The sequence below is a fragment of the Lithobates pipiens genome, unplaced genomic scaffold, assembly GCF_037356315.1.
Source record: "Lithobates pipiens isolate NorthernLeopardFrog02 unplaced genomic scaffold, aLitPip1_a1.2 Scaffold_1, whole genome shotgun sequence".
Taxonomy (NCBI): Eukaryota; Metazoa; Chordata; class Amphibia; order Anura; family Ranidae; genus Lithobates; species Lithobates pipiens.
Genome location: NW_027507685.1, coordinates 132,660,842 through 132,680,129, shown reverse-complemented (window position 1 = coordinate 132,680,129; position 19,288 = coordinate 132,660,842). Strand labels below are relative to the sequence as shown.

Below are 19,288 nucleotides of genomic sequence, written 5' to 3'. Positions count from 1 at the left end.
TGACAGCAGCACCGTGACATACAGCGCTGACAGCAGCTCCGTGACATACAGCGCTGACAGCAGCTCCGTGACATACAGCGCTGACAGCAGCTCCGTGACATACAGCGCTGACAGCAGCTCCGTGACATACAGCGCTGACAGCAGCTCCGTGACATACAGCGCTGACAGCAGCTCCGTGACATACAGCGCTGACAGCAGCTCCGTGACATACAGCGCTGACAGCAGCTCCGTGACATACAGCGCTGACAGCAGCTCCGTGACATACAGCGCTGACAGCAGCTCCGTGACATACAGCGCTGACAGCAGCTCCGTGACATACAGCGCTGACAGCAGCTCCGTGACATACAGCGCTGACAGCAGCTCCGTGACATACAGCGCTGACAGCAGCTCCGTGACATACAGCGCTGACAGCAGCACCGTAAGCAGCCCCAGGAGGAAGTCAGCACAGCACAGGGATGGTGTGATCCCCTCATAATAAGAACCCCCAGGAGGAAGTCAGCACAGCACAGGGATGGTGGGAGCCCCTCATAATAAGAACACCCAGGAGGAAGTCAGCACAGCACAGGGATGGTGGGAACCCCTCATAATAAGCAGCCCCAGTAGAAATATGACACCGCTCAACCTCTTCAAAGAGGAGGGTAGGGGCATATAGTACGGTGTGCTTTTTTGGGTCAGGGAAGTGAGCCAAATGAATTAAGAAGGTCTGTGTGCTTGATTCCAAAAATTGTTTATAGACATATACATGGTCTACTGATCACATGTGTTGAATTCCTCCGAGATCCATGCCTCATTCATTTTTAGAAATGTGAGGTAGTTAACACTGTGGTGAGCTAGGCGAGTACGCTTATCGGTCACAATCCCCCCTGCTGCGCTGAACGTCCTTTCGGACAGGACACTGGATGAGGGGCAAGCCAACAGTTCGATTGCAAATTGGGCAAGCTCTGGCCAGAGGTCAAGCCTGCCCACCCAGTAGTCTAGGGGTTCATCACTCCTCAGAGCGTCCACATCGGCCGTTAACCCAATGTAGTCGGACACCTGACGGTCTAGGCGTTCCCTGATGCTGGATCCGGATGACACCTGTCGATGGGTCGGCTGAAAGAATGACCTCATATCCGAAGTCACCAACACATCTTCAAACCGGCCTCTTCTTGCAGGCGCTGTTGGATTGGTACCCGCAAATCCTTCTCTGGGAGTGGGAATTGCTCCTCTGCCAGCGCACGCAAAAGCAGAATGCAGCATTTCTCGAAGCAAGGCCTGGAAGTGCTGCATTCTGACAGCCCTCTGCGACGGCGGTAACATTTCCGCCATTTTGTGTTTGTACCGGGGGTCTAAGTACGTTGCCACCCAGTACTGGTCCTTGACCCTCATGCTTTTTATACGGGGGTCCCTATTAAAACACTGGAGCATGAAGGCCCCCATTTGCACTAAAGTGGAAGCGGTGTGGTGGCCTGGCTCCTGCTCATCATCCAGGATAATGTCGTCCTCTTCATTCTCCTCTCCCCATCCTCGCACAACAGGGATCCCAGAAAGGTTTAAAGCATGCTCTTCTTGCTCCTGCTCATCCGCCCCGGCACCATCCTCCTCTGACTCCTCATCAGACTCCTGTTGTTGACTTGTCTCAGATAGAGTAGCCCCCCCTGGGAATTCATCCAGCATTGCGACTTCCTCATCTTCCCGCTCCTGCTCCTCCACAGCCTGATCAATGACACGACGCAATGCACGCTCCAGAAAGAAGGCATAAGGTACCATGTCACTGATGGCGCCATGGCTGCGACTGACCAGTTTGGTGATCTCCTCAAATGGCCGCAGAAGTCTGCATGTGTCGCGCATGAGCAGCCACTGGCGCGGTGAAAAAAAACCCAGCTCCCCAGAACCGTTTCTTTCGCAGAGTTCATACAGGTAGACGTTAACTGCACGTTTCTGCTGGAGCAGCCTATCAAGCATATAGAAGGTTGAGTTCCATCGCGTCGGGCAATCGCAAATAAGACGTCTGACCGGCAGATGGTGTCGCCGCTGAATGTCAGCAAGGCGAGCCATGGCCGTGTAAGATCTTCTGAAATGGGCCGAGATTTTCCTTGCCTGCCGCAAGATGTCCTGGACCCCAGGGTATTTGACAAGGAATCGCTGCACGACCAAGTTTAAGACGTGTGCCATGCACGGCACGTGCGTGATTTTGCCCTGTTTCAATGCGCTAAGCAGATTGGCACCGTTGTCACACACCACTTTACCAACTGTCAAATTGAGCGGTGTTAGCCACTCATCTGCCTGTGAACGCAAAGCTGAAAGGAGTGCCGGGCCAGTGTGGCTCTTTGCTTCCAGGCACAACAGACGCAGCACGGCATGGCAACGTCTCACCTGGCATGTGGAATAGGTTCTGGGGAGCTTGGGCGGTGCAGTGGAAGAGACGCTAGCAGCGGAAAAGGAGGAGGCAGCTGAGGAGGAGAGGGAGGAGGATGGAGTAGGAGGAGGAGAAGAAGAGTCAGGCCTGCATGCAATCCGTGGCGGTAAAACCAAATCTACACGGGTGCCACGGGTTACATGCTTGACGGCCGTCAGAAGGTTCACCCAGTGGGCAGTAAAACTGATATACCTTCCCTGCCCGTGTTTGCTAGACCACGTGTCTGTGGTCAGATGTATCTTGGCACCGACACTGTGTGCCAGAGATACATTCACTTGCCGCTGAACATGGCCATATAGCTCTGGGATGCCCTTCTCTGAGAAATACTTCCTTCCTGGGACCTTCCATTGTGGTGTTCCAATGGCCACAAATTTGCGAAAGGCCTCCGAGTCCACCAGTTTATATGGCAGTAGTTGGCGGGCTATGAGTTCTGACAAGCCAGCCGCCAACCGTTGGGCAAGAGGGTTATCCGGCGTCATCATTTTTTTACGCTCAAACATTAGGCCCACGGAAGCCTGCCTTTTTGCAGAAAAATGTGAGCTTGGCGTGATGGAAGGTGGAGTGGAGGACAATTGTGAGGAGAGAGGAGAAGGAGAAGTAGAAGACGAGGCTGGACGGTGAGAGCCTGCAGTGTGGCTTTGTGTGTTCCGTTGCTCCCACTGGGCTCGGTGATGGCTGCTCATGTGCCTTCTTAAGGCGGTCGTCCCTAGGTGAGTATTGGGCTTACCGCGACTAACGCGTTGACTGCAAAGATTGCAGATGGCAACGCTATTGTCAGCAGCGGACACGTTAAAAAAAGCCCACACTGCGGAGCCATGTGCCGGTGTCCTGGGAGCGCCAGATGTGACCGTACATGGTCGATGACTCGCTCCTGATACATTTGCAGTCTGCTTTGTCCCTGCTGTGCAATGTAAGTCATTGCTGCTTCTCCTCCCTATCTGCTGGTCCATATCTCCCTCTGAACTCCCCTCCTCTTCCTCTCTTGTGGGCACCCACGTGACATCACTAGACACGTCATCATCAACGTCACCTTCCCCACCGCTATAAGTAGAGTAGGCAGCAACACCGGGGACCAACCTCCTCCTTGGGCTGATCTGGGTACTGGCGTCAGACTGCTGAGTAGCGCTTGTTGCTACCTCCTCTTCCTGATCCAATACCAAGAGTGGCTGCGCATCAGAAATGTCCTCTTGATATGGATCGGAAAATAATTCCAGTGACTCAAGCGGAAGGTATGTGGTGGTGGTGGTGGTGGTCGTGTTGTTGGTGGTAGTGTCTTTGGGGGTGCACATAGCAGAGAGTGAAGAAGAGGGTGCAGATCGAGAGGATGAGGAGGGTGCAGAAGAGTAAGGCTGAGCGAGCCACTCAACCAAGTCTGGTGCATCCTTTAAAGTAATTGAACGCACCTTCTGCAACTTCCCACTTTGGCTCAAGCCTGTTGCTCCTGCCCTACCCCTACCACCCCTGCGGAAGGGCCTGCCTCTTCCTCTGCATGTCATTTTTTAAATGACCCTGTGACAAAACTCTTAGTCCCTATACCGCTGAAGGACTGCTGCAGTATAGGTGAGCGGTCAGCAGTGGTGCACGTCAACCCTATCTATTGTGGACCTATAGCGGTCCTTACAGAACAGCAGACTGTACCGCACTCAAGCCTATGTACCGTAGCACCCTATACCAAGTTACCAGTCCTTATAAGAACTTTTGTGGACCAAGCAGGTTGTGTATTAGTGTTTAGCAGACTGTACGTCAGTCCCTATACCGCTGAAGGACTGCTGCAGTATAGGGCAGCGGTCAGCAGTGGTGCACGTCAACCCTATCTATTGTGGACCGATAGCGGTCCTTACAGAACAGCAGACTGTACCGCACTCAAGCCTATGTACCGTAGCACCCTATACCAAGTTACCAGTCCTTATAAGAACTTTTGTGGACCAAGCAGGTTGTGTATTAGTGTTTAGCAGACTGTACGTCAGTCCCTATACCGCTGAAGGACTGCTGCAGTATAGGGCAGCGGTCAGCAGTGGTGCACGTCAACCCTATCTATTGTGGACCGATAGCGGTCCTTACAGAACAGCAGACTGTACCGCACTCAAGCCTATGTACCGTAGCACCCTATACCAAGTTACCAGTCCTTATAAGAACTTTTGTGGAACAAGCAGGTTGTGTGTTAGTGATTAGCAGACTGTACGTCAGTCCCTATACCAATGAAGGACTGCTGCAGTATAGGGCAGCGGTCAGCAGTAGTGCACGGCAACCCTATGTATTGTGGACCGATAGCGGTCCTTACAGAACAGCAGACTGTACCGCACTCAAGCCTATGTACCGTAGCACCCTATACCAAGTTACCAGTCCTTATAAGAACTTTTGTGGACCAAGCAGGTTGTGTATTAGTGTTTAGCAGACTGTACGTCAGTCCCTATACCGCTGAAGGACTGCTGCAGTATAGGGCAGCGGTCAGCAGTGGTGCACGTCAACCCTATGTATTGTGGACCGATAGCGGTCCTTACAGAACAGCAGACTGTAACGCACTCAGGCCTATGTACCGTAGCACCCTATACCAAGTTACCAGTCCTTATAAGAACTTTTGTGGACCAAGCAGGTTGTGTGTTAGTGATTAGCAGACTGTACGTCAGTCCCTATACCAATGAAGGACTGCTGCAGTATAGGGCAGCGGTCAGCAGTAGTGCACGGCAACCCTATGTATTGTGGACCGATAGCGGTCCTTACAGAACAGCAGACTGTAACGCACTCAGGCCTATGTACCGTAGCACCCTATACCAAGTTACCAGTCCTTATAAAAACTTTTGTGGACCAAGCAGGTTGTGTGTTAGTGTTTAGCAGACTGTGCGTCAGTCCCTATACCGCTGAAGGACTGCTGCAGTATAGGTGAGCGGTCAGCAGTGGTGCACGTCAACCCTATCTATTGTGGACCTATAGCGGTCCTTACAGAACAGCAGACTGTACCGCACTCAAGCCTATGTACCGTAGCACCCTATACCAAGTTACCAGTCCTTATAAGAACTTTTGTGGACCAAGCAGGTTGTGTATTAGTGTTTAGCAGACTGTACGTCAGTCCCTATACCGCTGAAGGACTGCTGCAGTATAGGGCAGCGGTCAGCAGTAGTGCACGGCAACCCTATGTATTGTGGACCGATAGCGGTCCTTACAGAACAGCAGACTGTAACGCACTCAGGCCTATGTACCGTAGCACCCTATACCAAGTTACCAGTCCTTATAAGAACTTTTGTGGACCAAGCAGGTTGTGTGTTAGTGATTAGCAGACTGTACGTCAGTCCCTATACCAATGAAGGACTGCTGCAGTATAGGGCAGCGGTCAGCAGTAGTGCACGGCAACCCTATGTATTGTGGACCGATAGCGGTCCTTACAGAACAGCAGACTGTACCGCACTCAAGCCTATGTACCGTAGCACCCTATACCAAGTTACCAGTCCTTATAAGAACTTTTGTGGACCAAGCAGGTTGTGTATTAGTGTTTAGCAGACTGTACGTCAGTCCCTATACCGCTGAAGGACTGCTGCAGTATAGGGCAGCGGTCAGCAGTGGTGCACGTCAACCCTATGTATTGTGGACCGATAGCGGTCCTTACAGAACAGCAGACTGTAACGCACTCAGGCCTATGTACCGTAGCACCCTATACCAAGTTACCAGTCCTTATAAGAACTTTTGTGGACCAAGCAGGTTGTGTGTTAGTGATTAGCAGACTGTACGTCAGTCCCTATACCAATGAAGGACTGCTGCAGTATAGGGCAGCGGTCAGCAGTAGTGCACGGCAACCCTATGTATTGTGGACCGATAGCGGTCCTTACAGAACAGCAGACTGTAACGCACTCAGGCCTATGTACCGTAGCACCCTATACCAAGTTACCAGTCCTTATAAAAACTTTTGTGGACCAAGCAGGTTGTGTGTTAGTGTTTAGCAGACTGTGCGTCAGTCCCTATACCGCTGAAGGACTGCTGCAGTATAGGTGAGCGGTCAGCAGTGGTGCACGTCAACCCTATCTATTGTGGACCTATAGCGGTCCTTACAGAACAGCAGACTGTACCGCACTCAAGCCTATGTACCGTAGCACCCTATACCAAGTTACCAGTCCTTATAAGAACTTTTGTGGACCAAGCAGGTTGTGTATTAGTGTTTAGCAGACTGTACGTCAGTCCCTATACCGCTGAAGGACTGCTGCAGTATAGGGCAGCGGTCAGCAGTAGTGCACGGCAACCCTATGTATTGTGGACCGATAGCGGTCCTTACAGAACAGCAGACTGTAACGCACTCAGGCCTATGTACCGTAGCACCCTATACCAAGTTACCAGTCCTTATAAGAACTTTTGTGGACCAAGCAGGTTGTGTGTTAGTGATTAGCAGACTGTACGTCAGTCCCTATACCAATGAAGGACTGCTGCAGTATAGGGCAGCGGTCAGCAGTAGTGCACGGCAACCCTATGTATTGTGGACCGATAGCGGTCCTTACAGAACAGCAGACTGTACCGCACCCAAGCCTATGTACCGTAGCACCCTAGACAGACCAAGTTACCAGTCCTGATAAAGAGCTTTGTGGAACAAGTGAGTTGTGAATGATTAGCAGACTGCAGCAGAAGGGCAGCAGTCAAGTATAATATTCTTTCTATATTTGGAAGAAAGAATATTATACGTGTACAAGCCTATTACCGTACCACTGATACCAGTCCTGAAAAGAACCTTTGTGGAACTAATAGTAACAGCAAGTCTTTAAAATTATCCTCACTGCCTGACACACTGCTTCCTGCCTGTCCCTATACAAATTGGCAAAAAAGAGTAGGCTGGAACGATTAGCTGGAACAGCTCTTTTGTGGACCTGATAGTAACAGCTAATGATGATGATGATGATGATGATGAAGAAAGACTAATCTGGCTGAGCTGTCCCTAAAATAGCAGCATACAGCGCTCTGTCCCTTTATCTAAACTGACAAAAGAAACTCAGGCTGCTGACCTAACACCTATACCAGTCCTGAAAAGAACTTTTGTGTACCAAATAGCTAGCGTTTTCTCTGTCCCTACTCCACACAGGATCCTTTCCCTACAGTGACAGAAGAAAGAATGTAAAATGGCCACCGGATCGGGTGTATTTATAGGTTAGGGGGAATGTCCAAGTGTCCATGAGCTGTCATGTCTCAATTGGTTGTCCTGTAACACATGATAAACGTGTCACGAAAGGTTAAAGTTCTTGTATACATTAAACACGTAAGTCCGCCGGGGCGAACGACGGAAAAAGGCGTTCGAACCCGCGGACGGCGAAAGTCGGAAATTCGCCGCGAAACGACCGCCGGGCGAACCGTTCGGCCATCACTACTTACCATTAAAAAAATAAAAAATAAGTGTGCTCTGCACTTTTCCTTAAGTGCACCTGCAAAATAACTGTTGATCTGGCCAGTAAAGTCCATCTAAGGTTGGCCATAGATTATATAGTTTTTATGTACAATTTTGCTTTAGATTTACCAAAACCATATAATACAAAGTCAAACCTAAACATTTTCAATGTGTATGCAATCAGGCAGGCCCTTGCACTACATAGTTGAGGGCAAATCTAAAGGAAATTGAATAAGAAAATTGTATGTATTGCCACCCTTACACAGCTTCTTGTGATGGTGTAACAATGCTGCGGCATTGCTCCCAAATTCAAAGCAGTGTAGTCACTAATGTAGGCTGTGCCTGCTTGCACTAGAGGAATGAGAGGTTGTTACAAGGATGTTATGACTGCCGATTCTCAAACACGTGGCTTGTCAATCAGCATCTGGCCACACCTAGTCCTGCCCACTGTTTTCAGGACTGACAGACTTGCCTCTGCAGCTCAAACCCTCCCTCTGTGAGCTGCAGTGTCAGAGTGGAAGTGTAGGAGACACAAATGAAGAATTAAACTCAAGGAAGGTAAGTGATTAATTATATTGCTTTGTGGAGGCTTCCACATTAGAAAGAAATTGGAGTTTGGACCTATTTTGACTGTCAGAAAGGAGCCTTGAGATATACTTTTTCAACTGAAGCCCTAGTACACTCATAGTACAGTCGTCGTAAATAAACACCTCCCCCAGATTAAATGAATACATTAAGACAATGACAGACCAATAACCCTATGCAAATGGTGAAAAGTTGGCAAAATACATTCTCCCTAGTCGGCACCTTCTTTGCATATTTTACTCTGCATTAACACAATCTGCTTCTCTTATTGATGCAGATAACATTCATCTGTCTGTCAATGTTGACCAGAAACAGCTGATATTCTCCAAGCCATTTTGCAATTCAGTGGTGACTCACAAAGCCATCACCTGATATCTATCCACACCAATCTGTGTCTTACCACTGAGGTCTCCGAAATGTTACCGAATCCCTCATTCTGCACTTTGAGACCAATTAAAATATCAATTTCTGGTTCTATCCCTGAGTATTTCCTTTTCACTGTGCAATGTCTAACACACAACACATAAATCACATGTTATATCTACCAATGTTGCTAAAGGAAAGATCTATTTCTAAAGCCATGAATCAAAAGGGGTGAACATTTAATCGCTACTCTCATAATTAAGATTATTGAGGTGAACTAAAGAGGAGCAACTAACAAACCCTCTGAGAAAAGTGGGTGGAAGGCTGATCTGCGGTCTTGCCACATGTAATCTGTGTGAAAAAAAACAAAACATTTAATACATGGTGCTTCTATGACATCATGTTTGCACTGCCTGCAACCTTTATGACTGCCTTGGTTGAAAAGGGTTAGTGAGCTGATACAGAGGTCTGAGGATTTGAAATGCCTCATCTTCTCCCTTCTGTTTCTGGAGCGCTTCTGGGACAGATCAGAGCGATCCTCAATGGTCAGTGTCAGCACAGAGCATCGCTGAGATCATTCGAGGAAGCACTGCAGAATAGCAGGGTTTCAAATGCCAGGACCGCTGCACCAGCTATGTGGGTACTGACAGCTCATGACCCACAGAGGTAAATACAGTCACACACAGGAGGTAGGACGGATGTAGCATTTTTGTTTACCTTTTTTTATAAAACAGGGAACCCTTTAAATTATATATCCTTGATGCATATTTTATATATAAAAACAAGCACAAACAAACATTTTGAGGTTTGGCAAGCCATAATACTTTACCAACCTCAACAAGACAGAACTAAGCTAAATGCTTCAGTATATAGCCAGTGGTATATACTGTAAGTGACCCACTTAGTCGCATACAAAAATACAACTAGAGGTCTACAGGAACCTCATACCCCAGACCTAATGTCTTTCCCCTGCAGATTCCCACAGATTTCTATTAGGCCAGGCTATGAAAACAGTGGGTACAGTGCGCTGCAGAGAAGCCCCAGACGGGCAGTGTGAAAGCGCCCTTACTCTACAAAAGTCACATCTGACTTCAATATTCCGACTGAAGATAACCGAGACACACATGGACAATAAGAAATTCAGATTTTGAGTGTTGCTGCCATAGAACCCAATTTTAAAAAAGTACCATTCTACTGTTATCTGGTCCCTGACAGAATAGCCAAATTTGTTCCTGGATAAACCCCTACTGATTCAAAGGATGCAATGAACTAGACATTCCCACACGTATATGGTGGAAAGGCTTAATTCTGAACCAAGGTTTTACACATTCAGAAATCAGAGGAGGTGCTACCCCTACAGGGCCCTGCAAAATACTCAAATAAAAAAGGTATGCCGGACATTCAGGCATTTTTTTATATGTCCGCTCAGCAGCTAAACAATCGCTGGGCATGGAAAAAAGTGACAACCACGAAAAGATTGAAGCCACACTGGCGGATAGAATACCCAAGTACACACAAAAGTGTAGCAACCTTGGGTGAAAATAGCTTCCAACTGGCAAGCTTTGAGAGTATTCTCCTAGAGCCCTAAGGTAGAATTCCAGCCTAAAGCTGGCTACACATCAGCCCTGCAGGCTGTACAAAAACAAACAACTGACAGATTGCTGTACTAACACAAGCTATGTCCCCTGCTGTGCTATTGTGTTATGACACGCGCGCCCCCAACAGGACACACTGATTAGCGCTCACAGCCATTGGCCCTTCGGGCCTGGTCAGAATAATGGTTTTCCCAGCAGGCCCACTTGAAAGAAGCCAGTCGTGGGCCTGGCTTCTTCCGGACAGGGAGCTGTGCACACAGGCTGAAAGTGGCCCAGTTCCTGACAAACTGACCATTTTCAGCCAATGTGTACTTGGAATGACACTGGACTATCTTAAAGTACTTTGCAAATGTGCTTATTTTTACCATTGCATATTGAATGCATACTACTAACGTTCCTTAATAAACGTTTTTTCTTTTCTTCCTCATCTCTTTCGCTACTGGAACACCCTTTCTTCTTCTAACCTCTCCTCTCTTTTCTGTTGGATTTGATTCTTCCTGGTGGACATTGAGTGTGCATTGGTGCCTCAGGAGCACTTTCTTTTTGAGGCTAGGGGTACCTATACCTTTATTATCATAAACATGGCCTCAATAAGTTCTAGTTCATACCTTGCACATGCTTTATGATGGGTGCTCTTATTATTGTGATATTTGACCTGCTCGCAGGGTGGGCATTATAGGACTTAAAAATTGCCACTGATAATTACGTAAAGCACCTTTCACTACTTATAGGATGATATGTTCTTTCTGTAACATTTATAGCACATATGCTTTGTACTGTTTGAAAAAACAAATTTAAACTGATTAAAATAAAAAACTTGCAATACATTCAAGGACAAAAATTTATTTTTGGTGTTGGACAAAAATTAACAATTCTGAAGGGGTTTTTTCTCCCCGTGATCCAATTGGAGAGATCTTACTTACTTACTTTCTGTCTCTGCGACAGCCATACAAGAACTGGGGGTAGCGACTGTCACCAGGATAGGAAGTCATAGACAGCAATAATAATAATAATAATAATAATAATAATAATAATAATAAAAATAAAAAAATAAAAACTGTCAGATGTTCTAACCCCTTCCTACAATATTAAAAATGGGTTTTGGTCTGTGGCCTTGCTAGCTAGAGAAAATTTCCTATCATTTCCAGTGTCATCGACACACAAACAGAAATACCTACCTAACAGAGCCTCTAAAGCTTTAAATTGCCTAAAACATTCTAAATCATTTAGCTGGAATTGAGCTTTAAAATACAAATTTTCTGATGCAAGCAAAAATGTGGGTTAGTATGGCATAGCCACCTACCTATCGCTGTCTCTCCTGTCTCGAGGAGGGGGTCTTTCTGGTGGATTTGGAGTTGCGCTGTCCTCCAGGAAGCTGCGATCTAAGCTCTCATCAGGAATGAAGTCCTCCACACTCTGGACTTTCACTAGCTGCTCAGCATGCGTTGGAGTGTCCGCTGGCATAGGGGAGCAAAATATTAAGGGTAATGAAACAAAGCACAATAATAAAGCTTCAAAAATACCTTTCTTCTTTACATCTAGGATTTTTAAGTAATTCATAGGAGATATTTCCATGAGTGGCAACCTCTGTAAAATGCTAACTCAAGAATCCCACCAGTTCCTAATTAATCATTAGATCTCACTTAGCAAAATGGCTACTTAACATTACTAGTTCCTCAAAAACGTACAGGCTGCTTTCTCCCCACAAAACCGCTATCACAGAAAAGCTTCTAATGACTTCAAGATCTGCCTTTTCTTTTAGTTGTCTGAAGGATGTCACTAAAACTTAACAGCGATACATGCTTTAGATCAGCCTTTTTCAACCAGGGTGCCTTCAGGTTTCTTCAGGGGTGCCTTGACAAAATGCCTAAAAATGATCCAAAAAGTCAGCAGGTGGATCAAGCCTACCGTTACACAAAGTCACAGGTTCTCATTATGCACCCATACAACTTTCCACCCGCTGGTCCTAACAACCAATGACATCATCAGTTGATAAGGAGGATGTCGGACCCCTACACAGTATGCTTGTTTGGCCCTCGCCATCAGCACTGGAGTCACATTAGCTGAGAGAAACATTGCAATACTAGTCAATATCAGCGTGCAAAGGTGTATTGGAAGAATAAATCACGGATGACCTATGTGTGTGATGTTGCTGTGTTATGTAAATATATTATTTTTTGTTTTTTACATTTTAGAATGTGGGGCCTGAGATTATGCATCATTTTAAAGAGTGCCTTGACTGAGAAAAACGGCTTTAGATTTATCACACAAAAGCCCTCCCTAAAATACCTTCCTTCTATACGTCCAGCTAAGTACCTCCCCTTTGTGGCTCGAGGCCTAAAGTGCAGTCTCTCCCCTCGCAAGCATGATTTTAGCAGATGAATTGCAAATCCAGGAAAAAAAAAAAAAAAAGAGTTTTGAAAATACATGCAAATGCCATATCTTGGAGTTCAGCGCAAGACATGGGCAAATTATTCATAGACTCTGGGTTATATAAATCTGTATCTCCTAGGACTGGCATAGCAGGGTTTGACACTGGTTCAGAAACAGGAGTAGGAGAAGAGTCAGGTAGGCTGCTTGTTGCACCCCTGAAATGGCGCTAGAATCGGATACTGAGGCTGGAGTTGAAACCAGTTCTTGCTTCAATGCAAGAGACGATGAAAGGTTGAGTGTTGTACAGACCTTCGGCAGAGCAATGTTCGCCTGCTGATTTGAATTGGGTCAGTCTCCACCATAGTTACAATTGAGGGTATATCCCTGTGGTGTAGTTACCAATTAGCACCAAAAGGAATGAAGTGCCTGAGTACCTTATAGGGGCACTAGGCAGAATTGTCTTTGAAGTGTGCGACCAGTGGCACGATGTAACGCCTAACAAATTCATTTTAGCGTCAAGTTTGAAAGGTTTGTATTGTGAAGCAAATACATTCCAAACATGGCCCCATTTTAAATGCAATGGTCAGAGATACAGGGTCTCCCTGTCTTAATGTCCATGAGGCAGCACTGTAAGGATATTTAGGTGTCCAGTCATTACCAGGCATTAAATTCAATTCACATAAGGAAATAATTAAATGCATGCGGTAATTAAGTAATGATCCAAGCATGCTTCATCTAAGGAACGTGTACAATTTACTTGGTTGTTAAGAAGCAGGCAGCCATCATGTCCCTAACAACCAGTAAAGTCAACCACTGATTGTAAAGAAAAGAATTGCCAGCATTGAGAAAAAAATAAAATAAAACCACACATGGGAAAAAAATAAAGTGCCAGCGTCGGGGGCAGACTCCTTTGTTGTTGCAGGCGGGGTTCATCATGACCTGCCTGGCTGTATGCTTGGATAAAAATCGGGTAAGGATTTTGGGGTGAACCCTACAACTTTTTTTTTTTTTGGCGTAGGGCTCCCCTCAAAACCCATACCATACCGGAAGGGTCATGTATGGATTGAGGGGATGCCCCATGCTCTTTCTTCACAATTTTTAATTGCTGGCAAATCTTTTGGTTACATTCAGCTTTCAGTGGGGAACCCCGCTGACAGCTGATGACTCATTGGTTGTTAAAGACGTGCTCTTTATCAACCAGCAATTGACTAATGGTTCAATTACCACAAGTTTTCACTACTAAAATACTGCATCACCTCATAAAATAGTGCATGTGGTACTTTAGTAGCTTTTCGTGAATGGCAAAAGATTTTTTGAAAAACGCCAAGTATATTTTAGCACTTTGTGAATGGAGCCCTATAGTCTTTGCCAGTCATGCAAAAACACACAATGTTAGCTCCAAAAAGATATGAAAAACACCTAATAATACAAATATGTATTCATAAAAAATATATATTTAAATTTAGCTAATGTACTTGTTATTCGGTCTCTCAAGCCTTCATAAAGCAGCACTCAGAACCAGATTGCTGCATGCACATCTGCTGACCAGAAATATGGCAACATGATGAAAGATCGAAGGAAGGGGGTCTTTACCATGCAAATGAACTTTCCCTTTCCAATCACAGGCTGGAGGAAGGGAAGTGATCAGGTTTTAATGCTTAAACTGAATCTAGAAAAATCTGGTCACAACCCTATCACTCTGCACAGCCAAGTTTGTGTACATCTCAGGCCTGAAAGGACCGAAATACAAATTCTTTGGCATGTTAAACTTTAATATATGACATTCAATTGTGCATTTAGCTACTTGTCTAGCGTTTTAAATATACCTGTCATGAGAGAAGTACAAGGGCTGAAATTGCTTGAAATGTGAATTTTCTCCTCTTTGTCTTGCCTCAACTATGACAGTCACAAACCCAGAATATTTTATTAGATTTGTTCCAGATCAGTAAGTTTTTGCACCCGCATGATAGTCAGGCAACTATGATTTTTGGAAAGGAAGGTCAGGAATGACTGTCTACATACTTGCATGACGGTTTTTCTTTTACCAGAGACATTGGGTTTCCTGCTGGTCTAGGGACCCACCTGGTTTAGCTGGTGTACTCTCTGCTGTGGAAGATCCAAAGAGCCTTGACATGAAGCCACGCTTCTGCTGAGACTGCTGGGACAGCGGCGGAGAGGACACTGTAGATGGAGATGTTCCAGGCGTCTCAGAAACCTCAGCTGCTGGAGGTGTTGGAGAAGCAACCAGGGTAGGAGTGGGCATCTGAAGTGGAGTGGCAGCGCCAGAACTGTCAGGAGACCCAGAGGTGATGGGAACCACAGGAGACTGTGAGCCCGAAGACGGACTCTGCCCATTGGTTGCTACTGGAGATGCTAGACGCTTATTATTCTCTAACATCTCTAGAAATCTGTGGGAACATGCAGAAAATATTGAACATTTATCTGACAGATTGTGCAAATCTCAAAGACGTCATCAGACTCAATAACTAAACGGAACTGATGGAGAGAGAAGATCATCTCACTAATGAGACCGGTGTGAGTGGGAGGACGTGGCGCATGCCTGAAGGTGCCAGATTGTCTAAAAACACGCAGAAAAGTAGAACAAATGCAGAACATTTACACACATCTATAATAATTAATCCCCATACACACAGGCGTCAAAAGGTTACCACATGCTACCAAATGCTTAGAATTCGAAGAGGACAGAGCTGCATGACTAACGTTAAAGGAAACCTCATTTTTATATTTTAAAGGGATGAGCAAATATTTTAAGTTATTGCTGCAGTTGTAAAGAGGAAGTGCTGCCTTTTTTTCCCCTGGCCTGCAAAGTAAAGGCATAATGTGCTAGTATGTATCCCATACTAGCACATTATGTGAAACTTGCCTGCAAATGAAGCCCTTGTGGTCACTGTTGAAGGCCTCATCCAACTTCGCCCGTCTTCCTTCCGGGTCTGTGGACTCGGACTGTGTGTCTGGCCGAAGCCCCAATGAGGTCACTTCCGTGCATGTGTGCTGGAGCCACCAGTCATGGTACAGCGCTCTGAAGAAACTGCACGGGTGAGTTTCTTCAGAGCGCATACGCCAATGACGTCATCAGCTGCATATGCAGTAAATATCTCCTAAACGGTGCACGTTAAGGAGATATTTACAGTACCTATAGTAAGCCTTATTATAGGCTTACCTTTAGGTACAATTGATAGAAGTTTACTTACACTTTAACCATACACTCGTTCATTTTTTACTTTTGACAATTACTATTATATTACATGAAAACATTTGTATGTTACTCACATATTAGCTACTACTCTCTGATCAACAACAGCTTAGATAATAAAGACGTTCAAGATTAGAAAAAAAAAAAAAAAAAAAAAATGTACTCACCTAGGTGGATGCAGCATCAGTCTGATGCTGCATCTCTTCCGCGCCACCTCTAGACTGAGAAATTAGCAATAAGAGACCAGTGATCGCTCACTTCTCTGTCTTTAGTGAGCATAGAGCTGGTGACTGTCAATCACTCTCTGCTCTGCCCTGCCCTGCCCCCCAGCACTCACTGGAGCACTGGGCTGTGCAGGGGGTGGGAGCCGCTTGCTTGAGCTCTCAGTGGTGTGCTAAGAAGCGGAGCCAGCTGCCGGTCCAGGCATCTGGGTGGATCCCAACAATAAAGTCGTGACCTCTCCAGAGTCAGCTGAGTGATGTCAGCTGGAAGCATGTTTTAGCCAACGTTTGACTGAATACAGGTCACAGGAGCGCAGAACAAAGTGTAGTTCTGTGACCCCTAGGAGAAGAAGGGCTGAAAGAGCTCTGGTCCTATTTCTCCTTTAACCACATGGGTAGCGCATTGTTTTCAGTGACATATTACTAGGCTTGTATTGCGAGAAGGTGATCTGCTCTCCTGCAGTTCTGTTTGTAGGAGCTTTTGGTAATATCCAGTGATTCCAGTTATGGAGGAGCATATGGCCTTCTTTCCTTTCTACCACGTAGCAGTGATGGGGTCTAAGAATGGGGTAAAAGGTAAACCACCCTGTGTTAGTTCAGACACAGACCAATACAGAGCTTACAACAGGGATTACATGTAGGGATCCAGCAGGTGAACGGGGGGGGGGGGGGGGGGGTGTTCTGTGTGCTTGTTGGCAGCATGGTTACAACTAAATCCAGCCATAGGCTGAATTTAAAGAAAATCTCCCCCAACCACACTAAACAGGGTGGATGGATAAATCTCCCACTGAGGTTATTGAACCGTGGGAGCTGTAGAACAGTAAATGTAGCTGAATGGCTACTGTCAGTGTTCAAACAAACTTAATCTGCCTGGTTTCGTCAATTGATGGATGGATGTTGGGCATTAGGGCACAATCAGGGCCACCCACTAATACATTTTCAAACAATTCATCAGAAACCAGAGAAAATAGAATCAGTGATGCAATCTCTGCTCAATAAAGACAGGATGCATTCCCTCTTCTGTTGCTCACGGTAGTCTTTTTAACCTGATCTCTATCAGGTCCATTTCTACACGCAGGTGCAAATCAGCCTTCCAAAGGCTGCTGTTGCTGCCAGGAGCCCACTACCTGCTGAATGCAAGTGGTAAAAAATAAACAGGCTCATATGTATTATTTTAGATTCAGTTGACTGAGAAAAAAATTTATAAAAAAAAGATTTCATTTCATCAATTAAAAACAGAAAATGTATACTGTAAATACAAAAAACTAAAAACTATACAATGTTGCCATTTTTAGAGTATCTAATAAGCAAAACCAGCATCTGGTAACCTTGCTTTATAAATGTAAAAAAAAAAAAAAAAAGCGAAAAGGCTTTACGCAAAGAAAACTATTACTTGTCCCACTGTCCGCATTCTGCAACATTGAAGACACTTGCAGAAAGTTCTTTAACATCTTGCTTCCGGTTGTATAGGATGCTGGCTATACGTTGCCACTGTGCTCTGCCACAAAGGTACTGGCAGAAAGAAACAGTAGTATGGAAAGCCAGGATCTGAAATGTTGAATGCTGAACATTCAGAAAGCTTAGAGCTTCAATGCAATAGAGTTTGGTAGCATGGGCAGCGGGATGGATAAGGAATGACTGCGTTGTTTGTAGCATGCCTTTAGTTAGTTCAAGAGAAAAGGGTTACATGCCATAAACTTACAAAATAGAAAAATTTGCATGAAAGTAAATGAACATATTTTATCAGAAGACAAAAAGGTTTAAGTGCCACGCATCAAACCCAGCTAGTGTGAAACACAGTAAAATACAGCTCTATCTCCTCTTGGCCACACCCCCCTCTAACATGTTTTACCTTGCTCACTGAGCTTAAGCGTAGAGGTCCTCTATGATCAAGACCCGTAGGTGGGGGCGAAACGTGTTAGAGGTGTGAACAGGAGGAGCTAGGTTGAAGCTGTAATCTACACTGCATTGCACACCAGCTGGGTTGGGTGTGCGCATTCTCTACCTTTTCTCTGCTGTGTCTCCGAACAGCTTAGATGAGCTTTTCTCAATGCTGGCACCCGACAGCGCTATGGATCACAGGGGAAAGTTTGTAGTACTTTTTTTGAGTGGCACTCTAAGCTCTTTTGCATGGAGGTCACAGGTAACAGGTTTAATGTTTAGGTTGCAAATGTTGTCAGCACATTATCCAGTGTCTTAAAAGCTTTGTTATCATGGTCAAAATGCAAACAACTCAATCCGCCACATGAGGGACACAAACTCATCTCTTTTGCAACACCCCATCAAGGACCTGTCCTGACGTTGTCAGGGACCACAAATAGCTCCAAAACACTCCTTGTTTTTGGACAACATTTGAAGAGTTAACAAAAATTTCTGAAAATCTTGGACAAACATGCTAGCAACCTTTGCTCAGTATTCTGTTGGTTCAGACAGGCTCAGGTACAAAAAAAAGTCAAGGAAATTCTTTGCTAGCAATAAGAAACAAGCTAAAATATAACACAGTATCCATCATTTTCCAAAAAGTGAGGTTGATTTACTAATACTGGAGAGTGCAAAATCTGGTGCAGCTCAGCATAGAAACCAATCAGCTTTCAGGTTATGCTTGCCAAAGCTTAATTGAACAAGCTGAAATTAGAAGCGGATTGGCTACAATGCACAGGTGCACCAGATTTTGCACTCTCCAGATTTAGTAAATCAACCCCACTGTGTCCAAGGAAGGAAACAGGGAATGCCCCCATTGCATCATGGGCAGTCCTCCCCCCTTCCTCTAATGTTCGGTGTTATTCAAATCCAACATAAGGCAGAAAACCCATGAATCAGTCCATGAAAGTTAACCTACATTTCGTAATTCTGATCCTCCGTTTCTTGTTGCACATTCAGCTCTTCCAGGGTAGCATCAATATCCAGCTGATTTGTCTCTAACTGTCGTAACAAGGTTTCTCTCTGCAAGATGCAAGTCAAATGTTCAGAATCAAGATGCCTGTAGAGCTTACCGCCAGTAACCCTTCCTGAATAATACAAGCGCACAATGCTATACCACAGCAACACAGCTGTTTTGTCATATAACTGGAATTAGACCCCCTCCCTACATTAACATTATGAATGAGGACACCTTTGACCCCTTCCTGTCCAGAAGGGCAAGAGATGGAATTCTACAACATTTTGCTACAGAATTCCAGCCAC

General features: G+C 45.5%; 1 protein-coding gene across 2 annotated transcripts in view; it reads right to left on the bottom strand.

The window, feature by feature from the left end:
- RABL6 (RAB, member RAS oncogene family like 6) overlaps window positions 1–19,288 on the bottom strand; it is an 83,714-nt gene that overhangs the window by 19,327 nt on the left and 45,099 nt on the right. Inside the window, exons 9-12 of one of the 2 annotated variants that reach the window (XM_077477001.1) lie at window positions 18,945–19,048; window positions 14,753–15,078; window positions 11,601–11,754; window positions 9,003–9,053 (exon numbers count right to left, since the gene is read on the bottom strand). In XM_077477001.1, coding sequence (XP_077333127.1) covers window positions 9,003–9,053; window positions 11,601–11,754; window positions 14,753–15,078; window positions 18,945–19,048 — 635 coding nt within the window. The remainder of the gene's footprint in view (window positions 1–9,002; window positions 9,054–11,600; window positions 11,755–14,752; window positions 15,079–18,944; window positions 19,049–19,288) is intronic. The other variant, XM_077477010.1, reaches the window with a different exon arrangement.